Source organism: Protopterus annectens, chromosome 4.part0, assembly GCF_019279795.1.
Source record: "Protopterus annectens isolate FY-2018-M chromosome 4.part0, PAN1.0, whole genome shotgun sequence".
NCBI classification, from domain to species: domain Eukaryota; kingdom Metazoa; phylum Chordata; order Ceratodontiformes; family Protopteridae; genus Protopterus; species Protopterus annectens.
In genome coordinates, this window is record NC_056733.1 from 1988007558 (window position 1) to 1988028675 (window position 21118).

General features: G+C 37.5%; 1 protein-coding gene across 2 annotated transcripts in view; it reads left to right on the forward strand.

The window, feature by feature from the left end:
• The window catches only part of HMGXB3 (HMG-box containing 3), a 1387103-nt gene that overhangs the window by 898427 nt on the left and 467558 nt on the right, over positions 1–21118 (forward strand). For both annotated transcript variants that reach the window (XM_044069603.1, XM_044069602.1), the window contains exon 11: positions 19662–19811. In XM_044069603.1, the coding sequence (XP_043925538.1) occupies positions 19662–19811 (150 nt within the window). The remainder of the gene's footprint in view (positions 1–19661; positions 19812–21118) is intronic.

Sequence of the window (21118 nt, forward strand, 5' to 3'; positions counted from 1 at the left end):
AGTACAGGTTGCTGTCAACCTGTGTGCCCAGGTCTCTTACTATGGATTGGGTACTTAAGGTGATGGTGTTATTGTGGTATTTTGCAAGGACGTCTCCCTTACCGAAGGGGATGATGATACACATTTTAGCTTTTAATTTACACCAGTGACTTTGGAACCAATCATTGGTTTGAGTAAGACCTTCCTGGAGGGTGTCCATGTCACTATGGGATTCGATGATCACGCCCAGTTTGCATTCATCTGCAAGCTTTGTTAGCCACATGCCCTTTGTTTTGGCCTGTATTTCTGAAAAGTAAATTCCAAACAACAGAGGCTGCAGCACCAAGCCCTGTGGTACTCCACTGGTTACTGTTCTAAAGATGGATGAAGAGTCCCCTATTTTAACTGTGTGTATTTTATTGGTGAGCCAGTTTGCAACCCACCTGATTAATATACTGGTTTACGTTCAGTTGGGTAAGTTTGTCAGTGATACCTGAGTGGGGAATGGTGTTGAAGGCCTTCACTAGGTCTAAATAGGCAATATGCACAGTTTTGCCTTCGACCAGGGCTTTGGTGACTGTCTCAAAAAAAGTCCACCAAGTTTAGTAGGCACCGTCTCCTTTTGACAAAACCAAACTGCGATGGGTCTAATGTTTTGAGGTCTGCTATATCCTTGTTGATAAGGTCCATGATTATTCTCTCCATGGCCTTGCATATGAGGCTGGTCAGACTTATGGGTCTATAATTTCTGGGGTCATCAGCGGAGCCCTTTTTGTGGAGGGGGATGACAGTGTCAGTTTTCCAATCTGCAGGAACATACCCAGTGCTTAGACTGTGGTTAAAGAGGGTACTCAGAAATACAACTAACTCTTGCTTTAAGAAGTTTAGTATGCAGCCAGAGATGTTCTCTAGTCCCATAGAGGCCATATTTTTAGCCTTAGAAGGGGCATTAAGGACATGTTCCTTAGAGATTTCTGGGGGTGGACATGTAGGAATGATGTCTTGTGGTATATTGGGCGTAGTCAGGGGGGAGAAGGTCTATCTGCCAGCAGGTTGGCAATATTACCAAGTTCAGTATATGTTGTGTCATTTAGAACAAGTTCTGTGCAAATGTGGGATTTTCCTTTGAGGTTGCGGACGCCGCCAAAGAATATCTTATGGTTACCCTTGGCTACAGTGGCCAGTTTAGATTCATAGTCCACTTTGGATTTTTTCACTAGGTGTCTTTTTACTTTTTTAGGCCAAGGAGGGAATCCTATGAGCTTGGGGACCGTCTCCTACTGCTTTTCGACAGCAGTTTCTTTCTGCTGTTATATAGCCTGTTTATGGCAGATGTCCACCAAGCAGGTTTGCTCTTACATTAGGAACTTAACTTTTATCCTGTCGGGCAGAGCTGAGTCGATGCAGCTGTGAAGGTGTTTATACAAGGCTTTGTTATAAACCTTGGCATAGATATCCTTGACATCAGCAGGGGTAGGGGCTATGAAACTGGTAATATTGTCTCTTAAGAGATTATAGTTTGCTTTGGAGAATTTTTTTAGTCTAGTTCCAGCTGGGGGAGGGTCAGATGCTATTGTTACTTCTAGTGTGACTGACCTGTGGTCAGATCTCATTAGAGATGACTGTACACTTGGAGTGGTGCAGTGATCACTCATGTTCATAAGTACTAGATCCAGAATGTTTGAACCCCTAGTGGTGGTGTTCACTAACTGGTCCAGGCCGTTAGAGTTTACAAGATTCAAGAATCTCTGGGTGAGTGCGTTAGTATAGGTGTAGTTAGACCAATTTATTGATGGGTAGTTTAAGTCTCCCAAAACCAGGATGTTTGGTGCTGTATTGAGGGACTCCAGGAGGTCCAAGTAGGCATTGTGGGTGTCCTGGTTCATGGAGGGGGCCCTATAACTGGGGTAATTTGGAGAGGAGTTTTACCTACAGAGAGTTGTACTTTAAGTAGTTCGAGGGAGTCATTCAGTCTTACCAAGCTGGAGAAGTATTTGTCTTTAAAAATGTATAATCCTCCTCCTTTGGATTTCCCACTCTCATTTGATGGTCTGAACAAGTGGAAGGTGTTGTAACCCGGTATGGCAGGGGTGCTTTCTGCAGCCTTGAATCAGGTTCATTGACAGCACAGATGTCAGCATCCTCCAAGGTGAGGGCAGCTTCCGAGTGCAGTTTCAGGTTTAGACTCCTTGTGTTTAGCAGCATGACCCTAATGTTAGTTTTTGAGGAATAATTTACATTGGGAAATTTTGTACTTGTGACATTGCCTAAAAAAGGCACTTGGGGGAGGCAAGATCCTTTGCCAGAAGCCGACATCCTAGGGGTGCCAGGTGAAGACTGTCTCTGGCAAAGCATCAAGGTCTGTCAACCATATCATCCCAGACTGACAGGAACTGGATCCCCTTAGAATGACACCAGAAACTAAGCCAGTTGTTGAAGTCGGTCATCTTTTGCTTGTATTGCGGCATCATCCTAGTTGAGGGTAGTATGCTGCTTAAGGCTTGGGACATAACTGCTTGAGCCACACAATCAGAGAGCTCAGTCATGTCTCTCTTCATATAGTCCAGAGAGGTACGTCTGAAGTCATTCATACCAACATGTACTTTGACAGTCATAACAGTACTTGTTGCTGAGAGACTTGAGTGCATGTGATTGAACGTAGATGAAATTTGTGATTCATTCCATGATGGTGTCCTTGAAATATTTTTACACCATCCAATAATGATAATGACAACATCAGAGAGCATTAGGCTTTCTTTTCTGACTTGTAGTGTGCATATATATGCCCTTTGGTCATTTATAGTTCCTTATAGGTATGATGCATAAGCATTTAATGATATGGATAGATTGCCCTTTTGGAAATTCGGTTGTATGTTACTACATTTTGCACCACTTCATGATTCATCAAACTCGATAACATGATTTAGATTTCATAATATTATACATGCCTATGTATGTATTTAAGACAAGTACACCCATTGGTATTTATGATATTCTTTATGTTGAATGAGTATAGTTTGAGCGTAATGATGTTTCAATATAGGTGTAATTTATAGATTGTTATAATGGTTTTTGATTTTTGAATTAGTATAGTTTTCATGGTGCAAAATTATGTCATACTTTTAACAGTGTAGTATATCTTTATTACAGGATATAGGTCAAGAGTGGTTGTCTTGAGTGTTGTAATATTGTCAAATAGTATTTGTCTTTGAATTTTTAATGTTAAGATTCTTGTGTGAAGTTTTGGGGCAAATGCCCCCTTAATACTGTTGTATATATATATATTTTTTGTAATAACGGATATATATGTTTTTTACATACTTTTCCATGCATTTTCTATATATTTTTTATTTATGCTTTGAAGCAATGCATTATTATGAATACTATGGTGATTCTATGAAATTAATAATATTCTGACAATTATTCAGACATATAATATATCCTGTAATTTATGATTTTTAACAGTTTAATTTAATAAGTACTTTGAGCATAATTTTTGATTTAATAAGCACCATGCAATATGATATATTCTATCGTATATGACACCGAATGAGATCCATAGAAGTTTTAGGTGTTATTTCCAGTATATTAATAGAGTATTAATATATGTGCCCATACTGTTTTCGGCTCTGTTCTTTATATTTATCCAGTCGTATTTTTGTATATCTTAAGTAGCAGGAATTGTTATTTATTCCCGGAACATCATCAAGATTCTTAAAGTGTGTAAGCTTGCCTATATAAAATGCTGGGTGTTTATTGAATTCTTTCAGCCTGCGGGTTGAAGTGTTTGGCACTAGGACCGGGGGGATAACTTCTCAATGTCGGAGGCACTCCTTTTAGAGTGCCCAAGACGTGATATCATCAGCGAATGGAGTGAGGTTCAGCTCGCAGTGATGTTAACAGTATGTTGATGCTTTTTTATGGAGTTTTATCCCGCCGATGGAATTGTAATCAAGTATCTGCTTTTTACAGAATCCCTGGTGATCAAGGTATGGGATTCATATGTATGTATATTTTGAGGGACTAGGAGCATTGTGGCAATACTTGACTTTGTTGTAGAAATCTTAAGCTAGTAACTGATGCAGATTATTTGTGAACGCTATACGCTTTAAAGTCAGCGTTTTTATTCAGTAATTTTATTGAATATGCATTCTTGAAGTACATTTATTATTATTTTTTATTCTATGTATTGTTTGAATTTTGTAAGGCTTTGTCTCTTAGTAAAACCCTAGCAATGTTTTGAAATGTTACGTGATGTGTGTTCACATTGAATGAAAAGGAAAAATGCACACTGATTTTAAATTTAATTTGAATGTCATGATGAGTTCAATCTGGTTAAGAGATAATTAAGGTTTAGTTTAATGAGCCCGCCAAAACTTGAGGTATTTATTTACCCTGGAATTGTTTTATGTTATTGCATCTGATGAAGCATAGTCTAACTATGCGAAAGCGCTCATCCTATGTTCCAAATAAATGATTTTTTACATCTTTATCGTGGACATTATTGGTTTGAATTGTGATTACCTTGGGACCTGTATACATAAGTGATTTGCTCGTGGTGACTGTTCTCATTTTTTGGTCTTCATCATCCTAGGTGAGGGTAGTATGCTGCTTAAGGCTTGGGACATAACTGCCTGAGCCACACAATCAGAGAGCTCAGTCATGTCTCTCTTCATATAGTCCAGAGAGGTACGTCTGAAGTCATTCATACCAACATGTACTTTGACAGTCATAACAGTACTTGTTGCTGAGAGACTTGAGTGCATGTGTGATGTTCTAGGTCCTGGCGCCAGACAGCAAACCATGACCTTCTCCTTATCCATCCTGGTGAGTGGCACATTAGTGTTTCTCATGATAGAATCACGTGTGACTAGTACATTTGGTTTTGTGTTATGCCTTAATGGCTTACTTGGTGAGACACTGGCATGTGTGTTTTTGTGTGTACTGTTTTTTTATCTGGAAGTGACCAATGTGTGGTGTGCTTCTGTTAGGGAGATCTCTGTGCTTTGGGTAGGTTTTTAGGGAGGGCCTCCACGTACATGAGGTTATGTGTTGGTTGCATGGTAGGTGAGGTTGGTGAGATGTGAGTGCTGACAACCTGCTTAGGGTCAGGTATACTGGCTGGTGAATGAGGGAGCTTTGATTGTATGTTTTTTATGTAGATGCATGCTGAGTTGGAGTACCATAAAAGAAGTGAGTTACCAGTGTACATAAGGCAATTGCTACATTGCCTCAGGATGCCTAATTCGACCAACTAGGCAGGAGAAATGGTAGGGTATTGTCCTTTTATAGTGCTAGGTAAAAGTTGTGATCGGTAACGGGGATTGACCAGAAATGACCAGTTGGGGATCCTATGAGAGGGTAGTCCACTAATATAGATAAGAAGAACTAGAGAGAGTAGCTTAGAGGCTGTACTGATCTGTAGACCAATAGGGAAAAACAACCATAAAAATGTCCCACTGGAGAACAGACTACAGCTAAGGGAAAATTTAATGCTCCTGTAGCCACCAACAGTAATCATGACTGCGCATTAGTGTAAGATGGTGCATGGGGTGCAAACGGGGGGGGGGGGCTTTTAAAATAAATAAAAAACCTTACTGGTGGGCAAAATAGCCAGTCAAAAGCTCAGAACAGAGCCCTAGACCAACAAACATCAATGGATGGGTCTCTAGCCACACACTGCCTGCCACAAGGATGCAGAGGGCCCTCTCCAGAAAAAGTTTGCTGGGGATTAGTGCTCAATTCAAGTACAAGCAGAACAACTAGACACAGCAGAATCTGTGGCTAGTCTGTACTACACAGTGCAAGTGCCCAGAAAACAAGTTAAATGCAGAGGTTGAAAAACAGTCAAAAATTACAGTAAACATGCAGAAATACAAGCAATAATGTTCTTTGATATTGCAACTCCTTTCTTAGCCTCTTTGTTAGCCAACCGATATTCCTTCCTAGCCTTGTCTGTCTTCCCACTTTTTCCTGCACTCCTCCTTTCTTTTGATGATTTCCTAGACTTTTGTATTCTACCACCAGTTTTTCCTTGGGTACTTTCATACCTGGCTCAGCTTGTATGTCCGTTTTGAGTTACTCCCATTCTTTCTCAACTCTACCTATCCTTCTCTTTCTTGAAGTGCTAGAGCCCTGAGTAATTCCTTGAACTGTTGTGCGCTTTCTCTCCAGTCTGGTCTCTGTTCTTATTTATAACTTGGATTATAAAGTTTTAATGTTATCCAAAGAGTAACAGATTTTGAAGTTGAGAGAAAAACATTGCCTTTGCTGAATGGAAAAACATATTTTGGGAATGAAGAATTAGTTGTATTAGCTCATGAATGAATTGTAGGTCATTTATCTTTAGAAAATTTGTAGTTTTGTTTGATTTTATGTTGACTGTCAGAAGCAGATCCCTTTTGATTTTCTAGTTGCAGTGTGTGTGTGTGTGTGTGTGTGTGTGTGTGTGTGTGCCTTTCCTGTGAATCCGTATTGCTGTAAACCACTTTACAGAATAAAAGAAACCAACACCCTCACAACTTAGGAACACTAACTCCATGGTCACACAAGACTGAGGAAAATGGCAAACTCAGAAATTATTGAAAAGTGTTTTTCAGCAGTATTGATTTACAGGAGCTGCAGCCGCAGATATTGCTTTTGACATTCTGCCTCCCTTAGGAGTGTATAGCAAATGTGCGCAATGCCCAGAGCTAGCCTGTAACCACTACCTTCCACACCCAGTCACATTGTGCATTTGAGGAGCAGTGTTTTATTCACTGGCTCACTATCATTCCACCTTTTTCACTCTTTCAGTTCTGTGCCTTACATTGTTATCTTACCAACAATAAACACATCTTGGCTTACACTGTTTCACACTTGCATGCACACATTTCCAAGTAGCGCTAATAATACATTTTTGGGGCTGTTAAACCCATTCCGACTTATGTGCTATTACACTGTAACAAGTTAGACTAGTCTGGTACCCCGATGTTTCATTTAATGAACATCACTCTTAAATCAAGCCACTTCCTTAGTATCTTTTTGGTCTAAGTGATGTGCTAAAGCCGTTTTGTACTTTTTTGTCTGTATTGACTGTTTCATTGCTGTATTACTGCAACAGTGACATCGAGCTTCACATTAGGCAAGCAGGAATTCCCAAGGATTACTGAGCTCCAAACCATCCCGCTGACCATTCACTGCCCCCAGTAAGGCTGGAACTCCCACCTGATCAACAGCACACACAGCAGCGGTTTTATTGACCCTTTAATTTACAAAATTAAGATTACTGAGCTTTAAACCATCCCACTTGACCATTCACTGCCCCCAGTAAGACTGGAACTCCCATCTGATCAACATACACACAGCAGCTGTTGTTTTATTGACCCTTTAATTTACAAAACTAAGATTAGTGAGCTCCAGACCATCCCGCTGACCATACACTGCCACCAGTAAGGCCAGAACTCAAACCTGATCAACAGCACACACAACGGCAGTTGTTTTATTGACCCTTTAATTTACAAAACTAAGTATGTTATAGTAATTTACTATAGTACTGTGTATTAATGTGCTGTGAGGCTACCTGCACATCACCTTGCCAACTTTCTGCTATACCTGTCCTTGCTGTTCTACTTAGCTGCTCCTTTGCACTTGTTTATCCTCTACTTTCAGTAGCTCCCTTCTGCTGCTTAAATCTACCTTACTTGCCTCTCTATTTATAGATAATCCCTACTTCTCATTATTGGTCTTTTCTCTCCCCCACAGCACATCTGCTTTGGCTTTACTTTCCTTCAGAATACTGAAAGGACAACAACAGGATTATATTATTAAATGCTCAACTTCTGTCCCTTTTCTCCCTATTTACTCTCCATGCTATGAATAAACAACTGTACAGCATTTAAAATATTTAAATCAACGGTTTCTCTCCACTAGAACAGTACCTTACTGTACTGTGGTGGTATCACTTTCAAAAAACTTTTATCCTGCCCTGGAAAAGCTTGTTGCAGTCTCCAATTCATTGATGTCATCAAGGCCAATGAAAACAGGTAGTTTTCTGGCCAGTTCCCTCCCCAAACTGACATCACCACAACCCTCCTAACAACCCACCCATGCTATGATGTCATAGCTCCTTGGTCCTTCCCCTACCCATACAGAAATGAAAGGCTAGAACAAGGAAACAGTACATGAGTCAAGTCTTCTGCTGTGAGCTGTCAGTCACAGCAGGTAACAGCTCAAATTATCCTTGGCACTTTGACAGCTAGGGAAGTTAGGTGTGAAGGGGGATAGTACAATTCAGGCTTCACAAAAGATAGCAATTTATCCATTCTAAAAAGAAGCAGCAGTAAAAAGCCATTTGAAAGTCTGTTATGTGGCATTTGAACTGTTTGTGTTTTAAGTTGTCATTGACCAGCATGAAATGTTACAGTGCTGTCTTTGTCATTTAGTTTTAAGTATGCATGTAAAATCAGTGCCGTGACAGGAGCTTTAGGAAGAAAGAGGCCTGTGTGATGGAATGTTTTATAGACAAACACTGCATTGTGGGATATCGAGAGGCAGAATAAACAGAATTAGTTCAAGATGCCAGACCCCATGTGGTCAGACTCAGAAATTATGTATAAAAATATTTTAAAACCTGTAAATAAGTCCCAGAGTGGTGGTCAAATGTAGGAAATACCAAACCATGATGAAATAAACCTGTTTTTTGAATCTGTGTATGTGGTTCTCCTTGAAGTAAGGCTCTTGCTCTTTTTTTTCCCTATCTGTCTGCACCCTTGTGTTCACTTTTTTCCTACTTTCTTGTTATTTTTTAGATTGTTTGTACAGGTATTCTCGGACATCTAGGTGCAGCCCCACTCCATTCGCCCTCACTGTGCTCTGACTCTGTCCACTCCACTACCCTTCCCCCATTCTCACCCACCCCCACATCAGTTTCATTTATACTTAGCCAAGCTCTATCTAACCCTTTCCTTCATCCAGTCATACAAAATATTTAATCTAACTCCTCCTGTCATTTGTACACACACAAGCACACTTAAACAGCTCTCCTAACTCCTCCCACTTCTTCCCACCCAACCTGTTATCCTCTTCACTCCTCCCACCAGATTCCACTCAACCTTTTCTCCTCACTTCTTTCTACCATCTTTTCTACTGCCTTTTCCTAAAACTAAGCCTTCTCATTTACCAGCTAAATACCTCTTGCCAACCTACTTACAAGGTGATTACACTGGTACCCATGCACCCTCTAGCATACTTACACACTTTAACCTACCAGCCCTATAATGTGTAACGTGTCACATGGTATTCTCTTCACTTTCTCCCTAACCTTCTATCTCTTATTACAACTAACGTCTAGTGAAACGAATCATATAGCCTACAAACTCACCTCAATTACAGCCACTTGTACGCAAACGTTTCCCAGTTTTGCAGATATAGCTCTTAGCTTATATACTGCAAACTTAATCTTACAAAAATTAAAAATCCCCCCCACAACAACAGTACCATAAATGTCACTTTAAACTCCCACTACAAAAACAGAAGGAATCAACAGTGTGTAACTCTCCCGATTTGCCCCAACTTAACTCAACGCACTGATATACATCCTAAACCTGGTCCCTTCCCTATTGCACATGATTCCTCTAATTCCATAAAAACTCTAAATTTCTCAACCCTAAACACTCAAAGCTGAAACAAAATTCCACTGGTACATACCTGGATAATTCAAAATAAACCTGATATCACTGCTGTCACAAAGACTTGGCTCAAACGTAGCAACAAAGACTCATAATCTCTTCCCCCTGGCTATGAGTGCCTTAGAGAAAATAAAAAGGGTAGAGGAGTTGCCTTACTATACCCAAATACCTTCACTGTAGTTCCATTCACCAAACAGCAGAATTACTAGTAGCCTCTATAAAACTAAACAACTGTAAGACCCTCTGCATTGTGGTGTTGTGCTGTACATATCCCAAGGCAATAATATTCCTGTATTAAAAAATATCCTAGCCTGGACATCTAGCAACATCAGCAATGAATAGTCCAAGAAACCAAATAACCAATACTTCACTAGGAACCCTGACCAGTCCAAAAACAATCCACCAGGGAGATTCCACAAACACGTTTATTAAGAACCAACACGATGTCCGATAATTGACAAGTTTACCTAGGTTTCGTCTATATTAAAAAGACTTCTTCAGAACTAAAGTCATTCCTATAAAACCACCTCCCTATATACCCCTCCCGAGTTGATTGATAAATTGTTAAAGAAATATGCACTTCCAAACTCTATATATACTACAGTATGTATCAGTATATATATATATATATATATATATATATATATATATATATATATATATATATATATACATATATACATATCCGTGTTTTTCGGGAGGGGCTCACCTCGGAATGTGAGTAGCTTAGGTAGTTTGGGAATGCCTTTAACACAACCAACTCCCATGGATAGCAGTGTAATGGTCAACAGCAAGGAGGCGAATGCCAATGCGCAGACTGGTAAACAAATTTTCATAATAAATTTTCATAATATTTTTAATACCGTAGACCATGACTGTCATGTAATTTTTCAAAGAAAAACAAGGAAAATTTCAAGGGATATAGCAGAATGCCGGGAACAGAAGGTATATCCTTTGTCTAAAGGCAATCGTGAATACAAGGAAGTAATGAATAATGATGTACATTCAAATGAAGGGGAGATGAGGTCATCGCGTGGAGACGCGCATCCCCAGTCTGATGAATACCACATGGAGGAAGGCTTGAGGCGTTCTGAACGCCTGCGTAACCGTGAACGGAATTATTCACAATAGATGAGAGAGGAGAATGAGAGGTATGCAGGGCAAGGAGCAAGACCCAGAAAATGGGGTCCTCAGCGAAAACAGGAGGATTTTCGACAGAACAGGAGATAGAACGGTATTAAAAGTATTATTGTCTACAGTATTAAAAATATTATGAAAATTAGTATAATAATGTTCAAAATTCAAATAATTTAATATAGCTTCCTCGTCCTTCTCCAATTCACCCATCAGACTGGCTATAATCTCATCATTATATTTTATCATTATTCTCATCGTGGCTAATGCTTCGGTCGAGTACATTTAATGTGTGTGTGGTGCAGCAATTAAGCAGACTGGGGTAAATAACAATGAGGACATACTGGAACTCCAGTCCGCAGCAATTCCTATGGTTATCGAAGGGGTATATGATGCTCGGTTGGGGGAAATGGTGGATCCACTCCTGAATGTAAGTACTTATCAGATTATTGATATATGGTCCGGAAGTGATATAGACTATAAAGCAGTCTCTGAATGGAACCCTTGGGCAGGTAATGACTGTGTGTCTGTTAATGAATCTGAAAAGGTTCAATTCAACAATGAGTCGAGTATTGTGTCTATAAGAAGCGAAGGTATGGACATGTTTTTATTAAACAATGAGACTGGACAATTTTTTACTGACAATAATGTTGAAATTAATGATGTTGAGATTCAAATAGAAAATATGAATGACAATTTAAACATTAGTGGGTTGATTGATATTATATACAAGGAATGTCATGTGTCTGGTCCGAGTGAACCCATTGTAGTAACTAATAATTATGGAGATTTTAAGGTTTATAATTATTCCAATAAGTTTATGAATGTTGAACATGCTGAATTATTATCTAAGGGTTTCACCTTTGTACCTGGAAGAAAGGGTCATATCACTGAAATGCTTATAGATTTAAAATTTTTAACAAGGAAGATGAACATTAGAATGTTTTTTACACAAAATGAGGCAGCAGACAATAAGACATTTTTAAAAAAACCTAGCAAATTTAACCCTGTTTACAATAATACAGTAATGATATTTGAGAAGGCCTGCGAATTGGAGTTGAGGGAATATTTTAATAAGAATCAGAATAAGAAAGATTTTTATAGCAACTTAACTGACGAAGATGTAATATTGCTTAAAGAGCTCATTACAGATAAGGGCATACGTTTTATGAAGCCCGATAAAGGCAATGGCATAGTAGTCATGGACCAAAATGATTATTCAGACTACATGTTTAGAATGCTGGCAGGGGAAGCATATGAGAAAGTAACCATGAATGAGATACGCGTGGCCCACTCAGATTGATTTAATGTTAAAGAATGTTATTTCAGGGACAAATAAACGAAATAGATTATGAATATTTGGTTAACGAATTTCCTGTTGTAAGTAATATTTTTGGTATCCCTAAAATACATAAAGGTTTGAATAATATATCATTTAGACCAATAGTGGATGGGAAAAGGAACAAAACCTGCTTTATTAGTAAATATTTGGACTTTCATCTTCAAGGTGGGTTAAAAAAGTTTGATTATATCACGAAGGATTCGTGGCATTTTTTGTCCCAATTAAATGAAGTAAGAATAGATTCTTCCATTATATTTCTCACTGTGGATGTCTGTAATTTATTCACAGTGATACCCAATGATACAAGAATTAGAATGGTTGGATTGTCAGTTGAATAAAACAGGGTTATTTGACCAGGATCAAATTAATGTTTTGTATCCCTTATGGACAATGGTATTGAATAACAATTATTTGTATTTTGAGGGAAGTTTTTGTAAACAAAAAAATGGGGGTTGCAATGGGGGCAGCATGTGTCCCCGTATATGCCAATTATGTAATGTCTTATTGGGAGCAAGAATATGTCTTTTGTAGTGAATACAATCAGTATATCCAAAATATATGCGTTTTTTGGATGATATTTTTATAATTTCGGGTGGGGACAACCAGAAGTTGGCCACATTTTTGAAATATATCAATAACACAGTGGATTTTTTTGAAATTTACACATACATATAGTAGTAATGAAATTAGTTATTTAGATGTCCATTTGGAAGACAACACAGATAAAAAGGGTCTTTTATCTAATATTTATAGAACACCTACCTTCTCAAATTCCTATTTGGAATACCATAGCTGGCACCCTGACCACCAGAAAAGGGCCATAGTGAAAGGCCAGATGGTCAGGGCAGCCAGAATGGTAAATGATGTTTTGAATTTTGAAAAAGAATTGGAATTCATTTCAGGCATGTTCATGAGAAGAGGATACCCAGAATCTATGTTATAAACTATAAAAACAAATATAAAAACAGAGATTATTAGAAAGAGAAATGATGGAATTTATCAACCTATATTAAAAATTATAAATAATAAAGAAGAAATAGTAATGGATCCTAAATTTGGGAATAATAATAGGAATAATATGGGGGAAGATATATATTTTATTACTACATATAATAACGATGCAGAAGTTTTGGTTAATATAATACATAGAAATTGGCAGTTACTTAAAATGGACATTAATGTTTATAAGAAATTAAAGAATCCTCCAAAAAACGTTTATAGGAAGGATAGGTCCTAAGAATTTATTGGAAAGGGGTAAACTATTATCCCATTATAGTTCATTCATACCTGTAGGGAATTACAAATGTGTAGATGTAGTCACTGTAAATATATATTTGTGTCAGGAAACAAGATAAAATTAGGTAAAGAAACAATATATATTAATGGGCATTTTGATTGTTATAGTAGGAATATAGTTTATTTAGCTAGATGTACACAATGCCCAGCATTTTATATTGGAAAAACTTGCCGTACGTTAAGAGAAAGGATTGGTGAACACATATCGGATATAAGACATAGGAAAAATACCAACGCATTGGGAAGGCACAATGATTCCAATCCAGGTCATGAATTTAAATTTAGTATTATTCAACAGATTAAGAAGGACAATCAAGGACATATTTTGGATGTCCATTTGGACATTAGTGAAACCAAATGGCAAATTAGATTTGATGCTACTACTTATCCAGGATTAAACGATCATATAAGTATAGCCCCATTATTAAAGTTAAAAAAATTTATTGGGTTAAATCTCTGACATCAAGTGTTCATTCAACTAAGTAATATATTTATTTGCACATACATTTTTTTGCACATACAAAAAAAAATGTGTTTTTTTGTGTTTTTGTATTCATTTGTAATTTTTTGCACATATATACATAAAATTTTCTTGTATTTATTTATAATTTTATTCATCTATTTAAGGATTTTCCAGTGCATATTTACTTAGTTTGGAAGTGCATATTTCTTTAACAATTTATCAATCAATTAACTCGGGAGGGGTATATAGGGAGGTGGTTTTATAGGAATGACTTTAGTTCTGAAGAAGTCTTTTTAATATAGACGAAACCTAGGTAAACTTGTCAATTATTGGACATCGTGTTGGTTCTTAATTAAATGTGTTTGTGGAGTCTCCCTGGTGGATTGTTTTTGGACTGGTCAGGGTTCTGAGAAACATCAGCAATGAAACAATTATCCTAGGGGACGTCAATATCAACTGGCTCGATATCTCCCATTGGCATCTCTCTACCAGCATTAACCTGTATAACTATACACAGTTCCTCACTAACATAACCAGACCTAGCAATAATAATAACAAAGGTTCAGCCCTGGACTGGTTCTTGGTTTCTGAACCTAATAAAATCTCCTCAGGCATTTTACCAAACAATATTAGTGACTATTCTCCTTCCAGTATTAGACCCAAAATCATCTCATCACTAAGTAACCATCAGAATAAGCAAACATGGAACTTATCCCACTTTTACCCAACCACCTTCAGTGCAGTCCTACACAGTATTAACTGGGTATCTTTTAAAACTTTCCTCTTTGATGAAGCTGTAGAATTCCTCAGTTTAACTTTCCTTAGAATCTTAGGTAGTATAGCCCCACTCCGTCAAAATAGAGTTAAATTAACCACACCATCTGGCTTACCAAACCTACAAAGCAAATTATGACTGCCAGGGAGAAGGCATGGAAATCATGGCAAAAAAGTCCCTGACAACCTCATTCTATACAAGCAGTTATACAACCAAAAAAGAATACTACTAAGCTCTTCAAAACCAACACAACAAACAAAATCCAAAGAAAGTTTGGAGTGCAGTCAATTCCCTACTTTACCCAGGCTCAAAGTACAGTCCCTGTCCCAACCCAGAGAATACTCCCATTGAGATTGCATCACACTTTTAACTTATGTTTTACTGACACCATAGGCAGGCTCACTACCACATTCCCACAAACTATCCTCAGCCCAACAGAACCAATATTACCACACTCTTCAATCACCTCTCAACCTAGCTTCTCCCTCTCACCCATACCAAGCTCCACAATAAAAAAAATTCCTACTTTAGCTTAAACCTTGTACTACCACACCTAACGACCTACCTGCTGAATTCCTACAGATATTTGCAAGCACCATTTCCTGCCCCATTAGCATACTTCTTAATAGAACAGTTCAGGAGTCCAAGGTGCCACAAATTTGAAAGAAGCCATATATTCTCTCCCTACACAAAGGGGCAAAAACTGTGACACCTCCAACTTCCGACCTATTGCTCTTCTCTCTCCCATCTCCAAAATTTCAGAAAAATGTATCCATACTCAGCTACTGAACCACCTAGTTTAAAACCAAACCCTCTATCCCACTCAGCATGGCTTCAGGCTTGGACACAGTACTACCACAGCTCTCATTTCCTTCATGGACACAGTAAATAGGGTCCATGACACTGGTAGTACTGTCTCTGCAGTCTTTCTTGATCTCTCTAAAGCCTTTGATACACTATCCCATTCATTTCTCACGAAACTCTCCAACTTAGGCATTTCACCCCCCACACTAACCTGGTTTTATAGCTGTCTCTCCAGTAGGCAACAATCCACCAAATAGTAACATTCTTTCTCACCTTTTCCCATCACAACTACTGGTGTTCCCCAAGGATCCATACTGGGTCCCTTGTTATTTAGCATATTCATCAACAACTGTCATACTACTCATACTCAAAGCACCATCATCCAATACATTATGCAGATGATTCTGCTATCATCTGCACCATGTCATATCCTAACTTCAAATACTTGCCCAAAATGCCTTCACATCCACCAAAACTTGGATATCCAACAATCACCTCTCTCTAAACCCCAGTAAAACTAAACTCCTAATATTAACCCCTAAAAAAACTGTCCTCCTCAGCAAGAATGATTTCATTATCCAGGCCAAAAACAACACCATTATCGAAGTTGTTCCAAGTACTAAACTGTTAGGTGTTATAATAGATAAAAACCTTGCATTTGACCTCCACATTCACAGCAACGTCAAAAAAACGCATCAAAAATTAAGCATGCTCTATAGACACAAATATTTCTTTAGCCATAAAACAAGACTGTCACTTGCCACATCCTTCCTGCTACCATCTCTGTTATACAGCACCCCTATCCTTACCAATATCCAGTCCTCTCTTAAATCCAAAGTCAACATAAGCTACAACAAAATTGCTAAATTCGTAACAAATGCCAAATTCTCAGACCACCACCGCTCATCACTGCAACAACTTAGCTGGCTCGAACTCCCACACTATCTCACATATTTGCAATTAACTACTGCACATATACTTATGCTGAGGCCTTCACATTGCCCTTCTCTTTCATCAGTACTAACGTTGTACCATCCTAACAGAGCTCTCAGATCTGAAAACAAACTACAGTTCAAAGTCGTAAAGCCAAACCTTCCACCTGGACAAATGCTCTACTCTTACTGTTCCTAAACTATGGAACTCCCTTTCATCATCAGTCAGAACCACCAGTAATCCTGTCCTCTCTAAAACGTCCCTTCAACATCTTTCTTCTCTCTGGTAATGCAACTGTGCTAAATCAACACTCCCTAAAACCTGACTCCTCCCATTATAACTCCATAGCCTATCTCATCTCTACTAACCACTTGTTTGTTCTTCCTTCCAAATCTATCAATTTACTCATAGTAAAGCTTCACACTTCAGTAAATTAATATTTTATTTATAGGAACATACTCACTCACTATTGCAAAAACACTGCATAATAACTATATTGACTACATGAAATACTGCATAGTGATAGTATCTGCTGTATTTGTACTAGTTCAGTTGCAACCCACCCTCTTCTTGGGAACTGTGTAATAGCATAATCGTAAATAGTCTAGCGGGCCTAATTTAGACTAGTGTTTGTATAACACTGTACACCATTCATTGTTTGTCAATGCTGTAAATGTAAATAATCTGTTGTGTGCATAGCTTAAACTAGTGATTATATCACACTGTAAATTCCTGTCTTGTTTTTTTTTTAATATCTTATGGTTGTTCATATTATGATTGTTGCTTAACCTTTGTGGAGCTTTTCTCCCTGGGCCTCCACCAAAAATGAGCTCACTTCAGCCTCTTAGACCTTCCTGGTAAACAAATGTGAATAAATAAATAAGTAAATAATGTAATTGTTTGCAATTTATGGTAGTTGTAGCTTAACAGTCTTTCTCCAAAGGGTCAATGTCAAGAGCTGTATTTCACCAGTGCTGTGTAATTGCCCTTATATATTTCAGTAATTAGCCAGTCGCATCCTTTTACAGTTGAATAATAAAATGTTTTACATATGCAGAATGCAACTTTAAATTTACAGAAAACATACACCCTTGCACAAAGAAATTGAATAAAAATGTTGCTAAATCTTTAGAAGACGCACAACCATCTAGAAATTACTAGAGCTAATATGTAATATTTTGTACATTTGCGTAATAGTTGAATGAAATAGGCAGGATTATACAAGCATGAACCCACTGTGTTTGTAGAAGACGGATTGTTTCTTTCTTTCTTTTTCTCTTCCCTTCTACTCTTTTTCTTTTAATGTCCATGAAATAGTTCTTTCAGACTTTTTTCACTTTAGCCAGTATTGTTCATAGTTCAACATACGCAGTGGAATGAGACTAAATGAAGCACATTTTTTTTGGGGGGGGGGGGTCTACATTATCTGCTTATAATTCAGAAGGATTCCCTGGAATAACCATTATCTGACATTCCGCTAACATTGAATCCATTGACATAGTTCCTCCTTTTGGTCTAGATGTCTTGACTGTTTCATTTCCTTACAAGTCTAGATTTTAAATCTTTGCTTTGAAATTGTAGAGACAGAAAATTCCAGCCCATTTAATGTCAGTTGCTTCTGAAATGGGAAACAACCTTTCTGATATAATATATATACATATATATATATATATATATATATATATATATATATATATATATATGTTTATACTTTTATTTTTTCATTTGTGGTACACTGATCACAACGTATCATTAACAGGTACTGCCTAGGTTAAATAATTCGCTTAGATGGGAAAAAAAGAGAACAAAGACACCTATTAAAATTCAGAACAAAAAGCAACAATGTATAACAAAAATGTGTCCTGTTTCTCTGAAAACAGTTTCATTCTCAGCATATGTTGTGCATTTGTACTGAAAAATGATTTACATACACTGTAGTTCTGTACAAGTTTTGAACATTGACAATGATTTTTAGTGTTTCCCACCATCTTACCAAACTCCTTACACAGAAAAACTATCTGTTATGGCTTGAGTAAGCTTTGTTTGTTCCTCTGCTGTGTTCTAGATCTGCTTTTACTTTGTTTTCTAAATGCCTGCCCTCCTCTCTTAACTTGTGTCACTGTGACTTTTTCCATCTTCGTTTGCACATATGGTTGTTAACATATACCTTTCTAGCCCAACATTAAGTTCTGTTGTCTGTTCTAGGCTAACATGAAGCCTTTTTGTTTCATATAGCTAATCTGTGTACCATATTGCCCACCATCCACCTACCAGTCCAAAGCTTTCTTCTGGTCTTTTGCTGCAACCAGTAATTATACTTTCTAATCCTCTCCTCTCTGTGCTGCTAGTACAGGTAATACATATGAAAGTGCTACCTACCCTTCTTCTCCCCGCTCTGCTTGCTGACACCTCAGCTTTCTCCTCTGATACAGCATTCCTACTTCCATGCACCACATGTCCACCTGTCATCTTTGTTGAGCACTTTGGACACCTCTTCCCACAATTTATGTAGTCAAACCCCTGGACCATTTTAAATGAATAGTTCACACACTTTGTTTTAGAATGCAAACAATGCCTCTTACATAGATGATAACGCTCTGAGATTGCAATGATCAAAACAGAAAAGATTTTCACAATGTCTTTTCTTTCTGAATTACTGCATTGTATATTTTAATGTCCGTGTTTGAAAGTTGTTGCACATTCTTCCTGTGTATTAAAATTTTATGTTTCAATGTATATAGCCCAGCTATAGGATTTTTATATGTGCGTATGTTTGAAACATTTGCATTATGAAAATTATTATATTGTAACTGTTTTATGCATTTCTCCCGGGGCTTTCACTGAAAATGATCTGTACTCAGTCACACTTTGAGTAAACAAATGCAGATGAAGTAAGTAAACTGAGCAACAGTGCTACAGATTGTTTGACAGCACAGAAGATTAAGACTGAACTTTTAACATAAATACTTTCTGTAGTCCAGGGTTTTATTCCATTAGATTCTGTTTGTCTGATGTGTGACTCTGAGCCAGTGAATTAACCAGAAAGTGCTCCTGGGCTGAGTCTGAACAATGTCCATATGGATCAAGTGCTTTACCATGGTTAACAAATGCAACCAACTAATCAAATAAATAGCTTAGTAATACCCCAGGTAACATTTTAGCAGTTTAGTACTGATGAGTACTTTTATAAATGTGGCATGTCACTGTGTTTTTACACACATTTTCTCTTTACTAATCGAGTGCTTTGGATATTTGTTTTCTGAACAGGATCTGGGACTGGCAACATCACGAGGCAGAGGGAAATGTAAAAATCCGTTATGTAGCTATGTTTATACAAACAGACACAAACCTCAAGTTTGCCCTAGATGTGGCTACATCCTATCCAAAGATAAACCCCAAAGAACTGAAAAACTTTCTGTGAGTTGCATTTATCATTGTGAGAGAAATAGAATGTGGCATAGCATGTGGTGTTCATGAGTTATCTGGTTAAACTTTTAAATGCAGCTGATGGTGCCTTCAGTGCTTTCCATTACACTAAATTCTTATGTAAGCAGTCATATTTACTAAGTATCCACAGATTTCCAGTTTCTGTACTTTCCCCTTTGAATGTTTGGATTTGCTGATATTGTATTTTATACGATACCGTGGTTAACATTGCTTCATCTTTTCGAAGCACTGTTAGCAATTTTATACCCCTCATTTGATATATCTGCACATTTCCATTCACAGAATTAAAATGTGGCATATTGCCTTCTTCCACAGGCTTTTAAACGTTGCTCATTGGTTGATGACAGTTGTATTTTAAGCTTAACTCACATTCAGGAATGGAAATTTTTAATCACTTGTGCAAAAGCCTTCAAGCTCTCTGGAGTATATCTTGCTTAGAGTCCCCTTTCAATGTTCTGTATCATGTGTAACAAAAAAAGTATTATGGACTCGCAGTGCAAATGCTTTACAGTAGTTGCCTGAAGTAGTAGCTGTTTTATTCTCAGTAAGGCCTTCTTTTATATCTAATTTAAGTAAAGGATGATTTTCTTAAACATTTTTTTGTCTTTTTAAATTTTCTAGTACTGAATTAAGAGACATGTTGAGTATTTTTCATTTTTGGGGGTTAAAATTGTGGTCTTTCTGATGTAACTCAAGATTTCATTGCAGCTGTCCTGTTTTTTACCATTCTCCATACCTCTCAACCTCTTAGCACAATAAATCTGGGGAAAGCCTGAAATAATTAATAATTGGGGGGGGGGTGCAAAGGCCCCAAAATAGGGACAGATTTTAAATATTTAAAAATGCAAGTACAATCACTGCTACCCCCAAGGATAAGAGCCCCAGTGCACAGAAACTGATAAAAGATATAAATCCACAAACAATGTGCCACTGGGCTGCCAGGGCATACAAAGTCACAAATTCCAACAATGTGAAAATAAATCCAAATGCAGAATAATCAGTACATCCAATGCACGAAAACAACACTCCAGAAGATCTTAAAAAACACCGGTTTATTCTACTGTGGTAAGCACTTTCGCTTAGGAGCTTCTTCAGACCAAAAATACATACAAAAACTTCACATATTTATAACATGCAGTAATCAACATCAATTGAATAGCAATTGTACATTAAAGGTGTATAAGCAGTGATATAGAAAACAACAAATATACGAATATATAAAATAAAAGGAATACTATCCTGTATAAAATATAAAGGGTAAAACTGTCTAAGCTAAA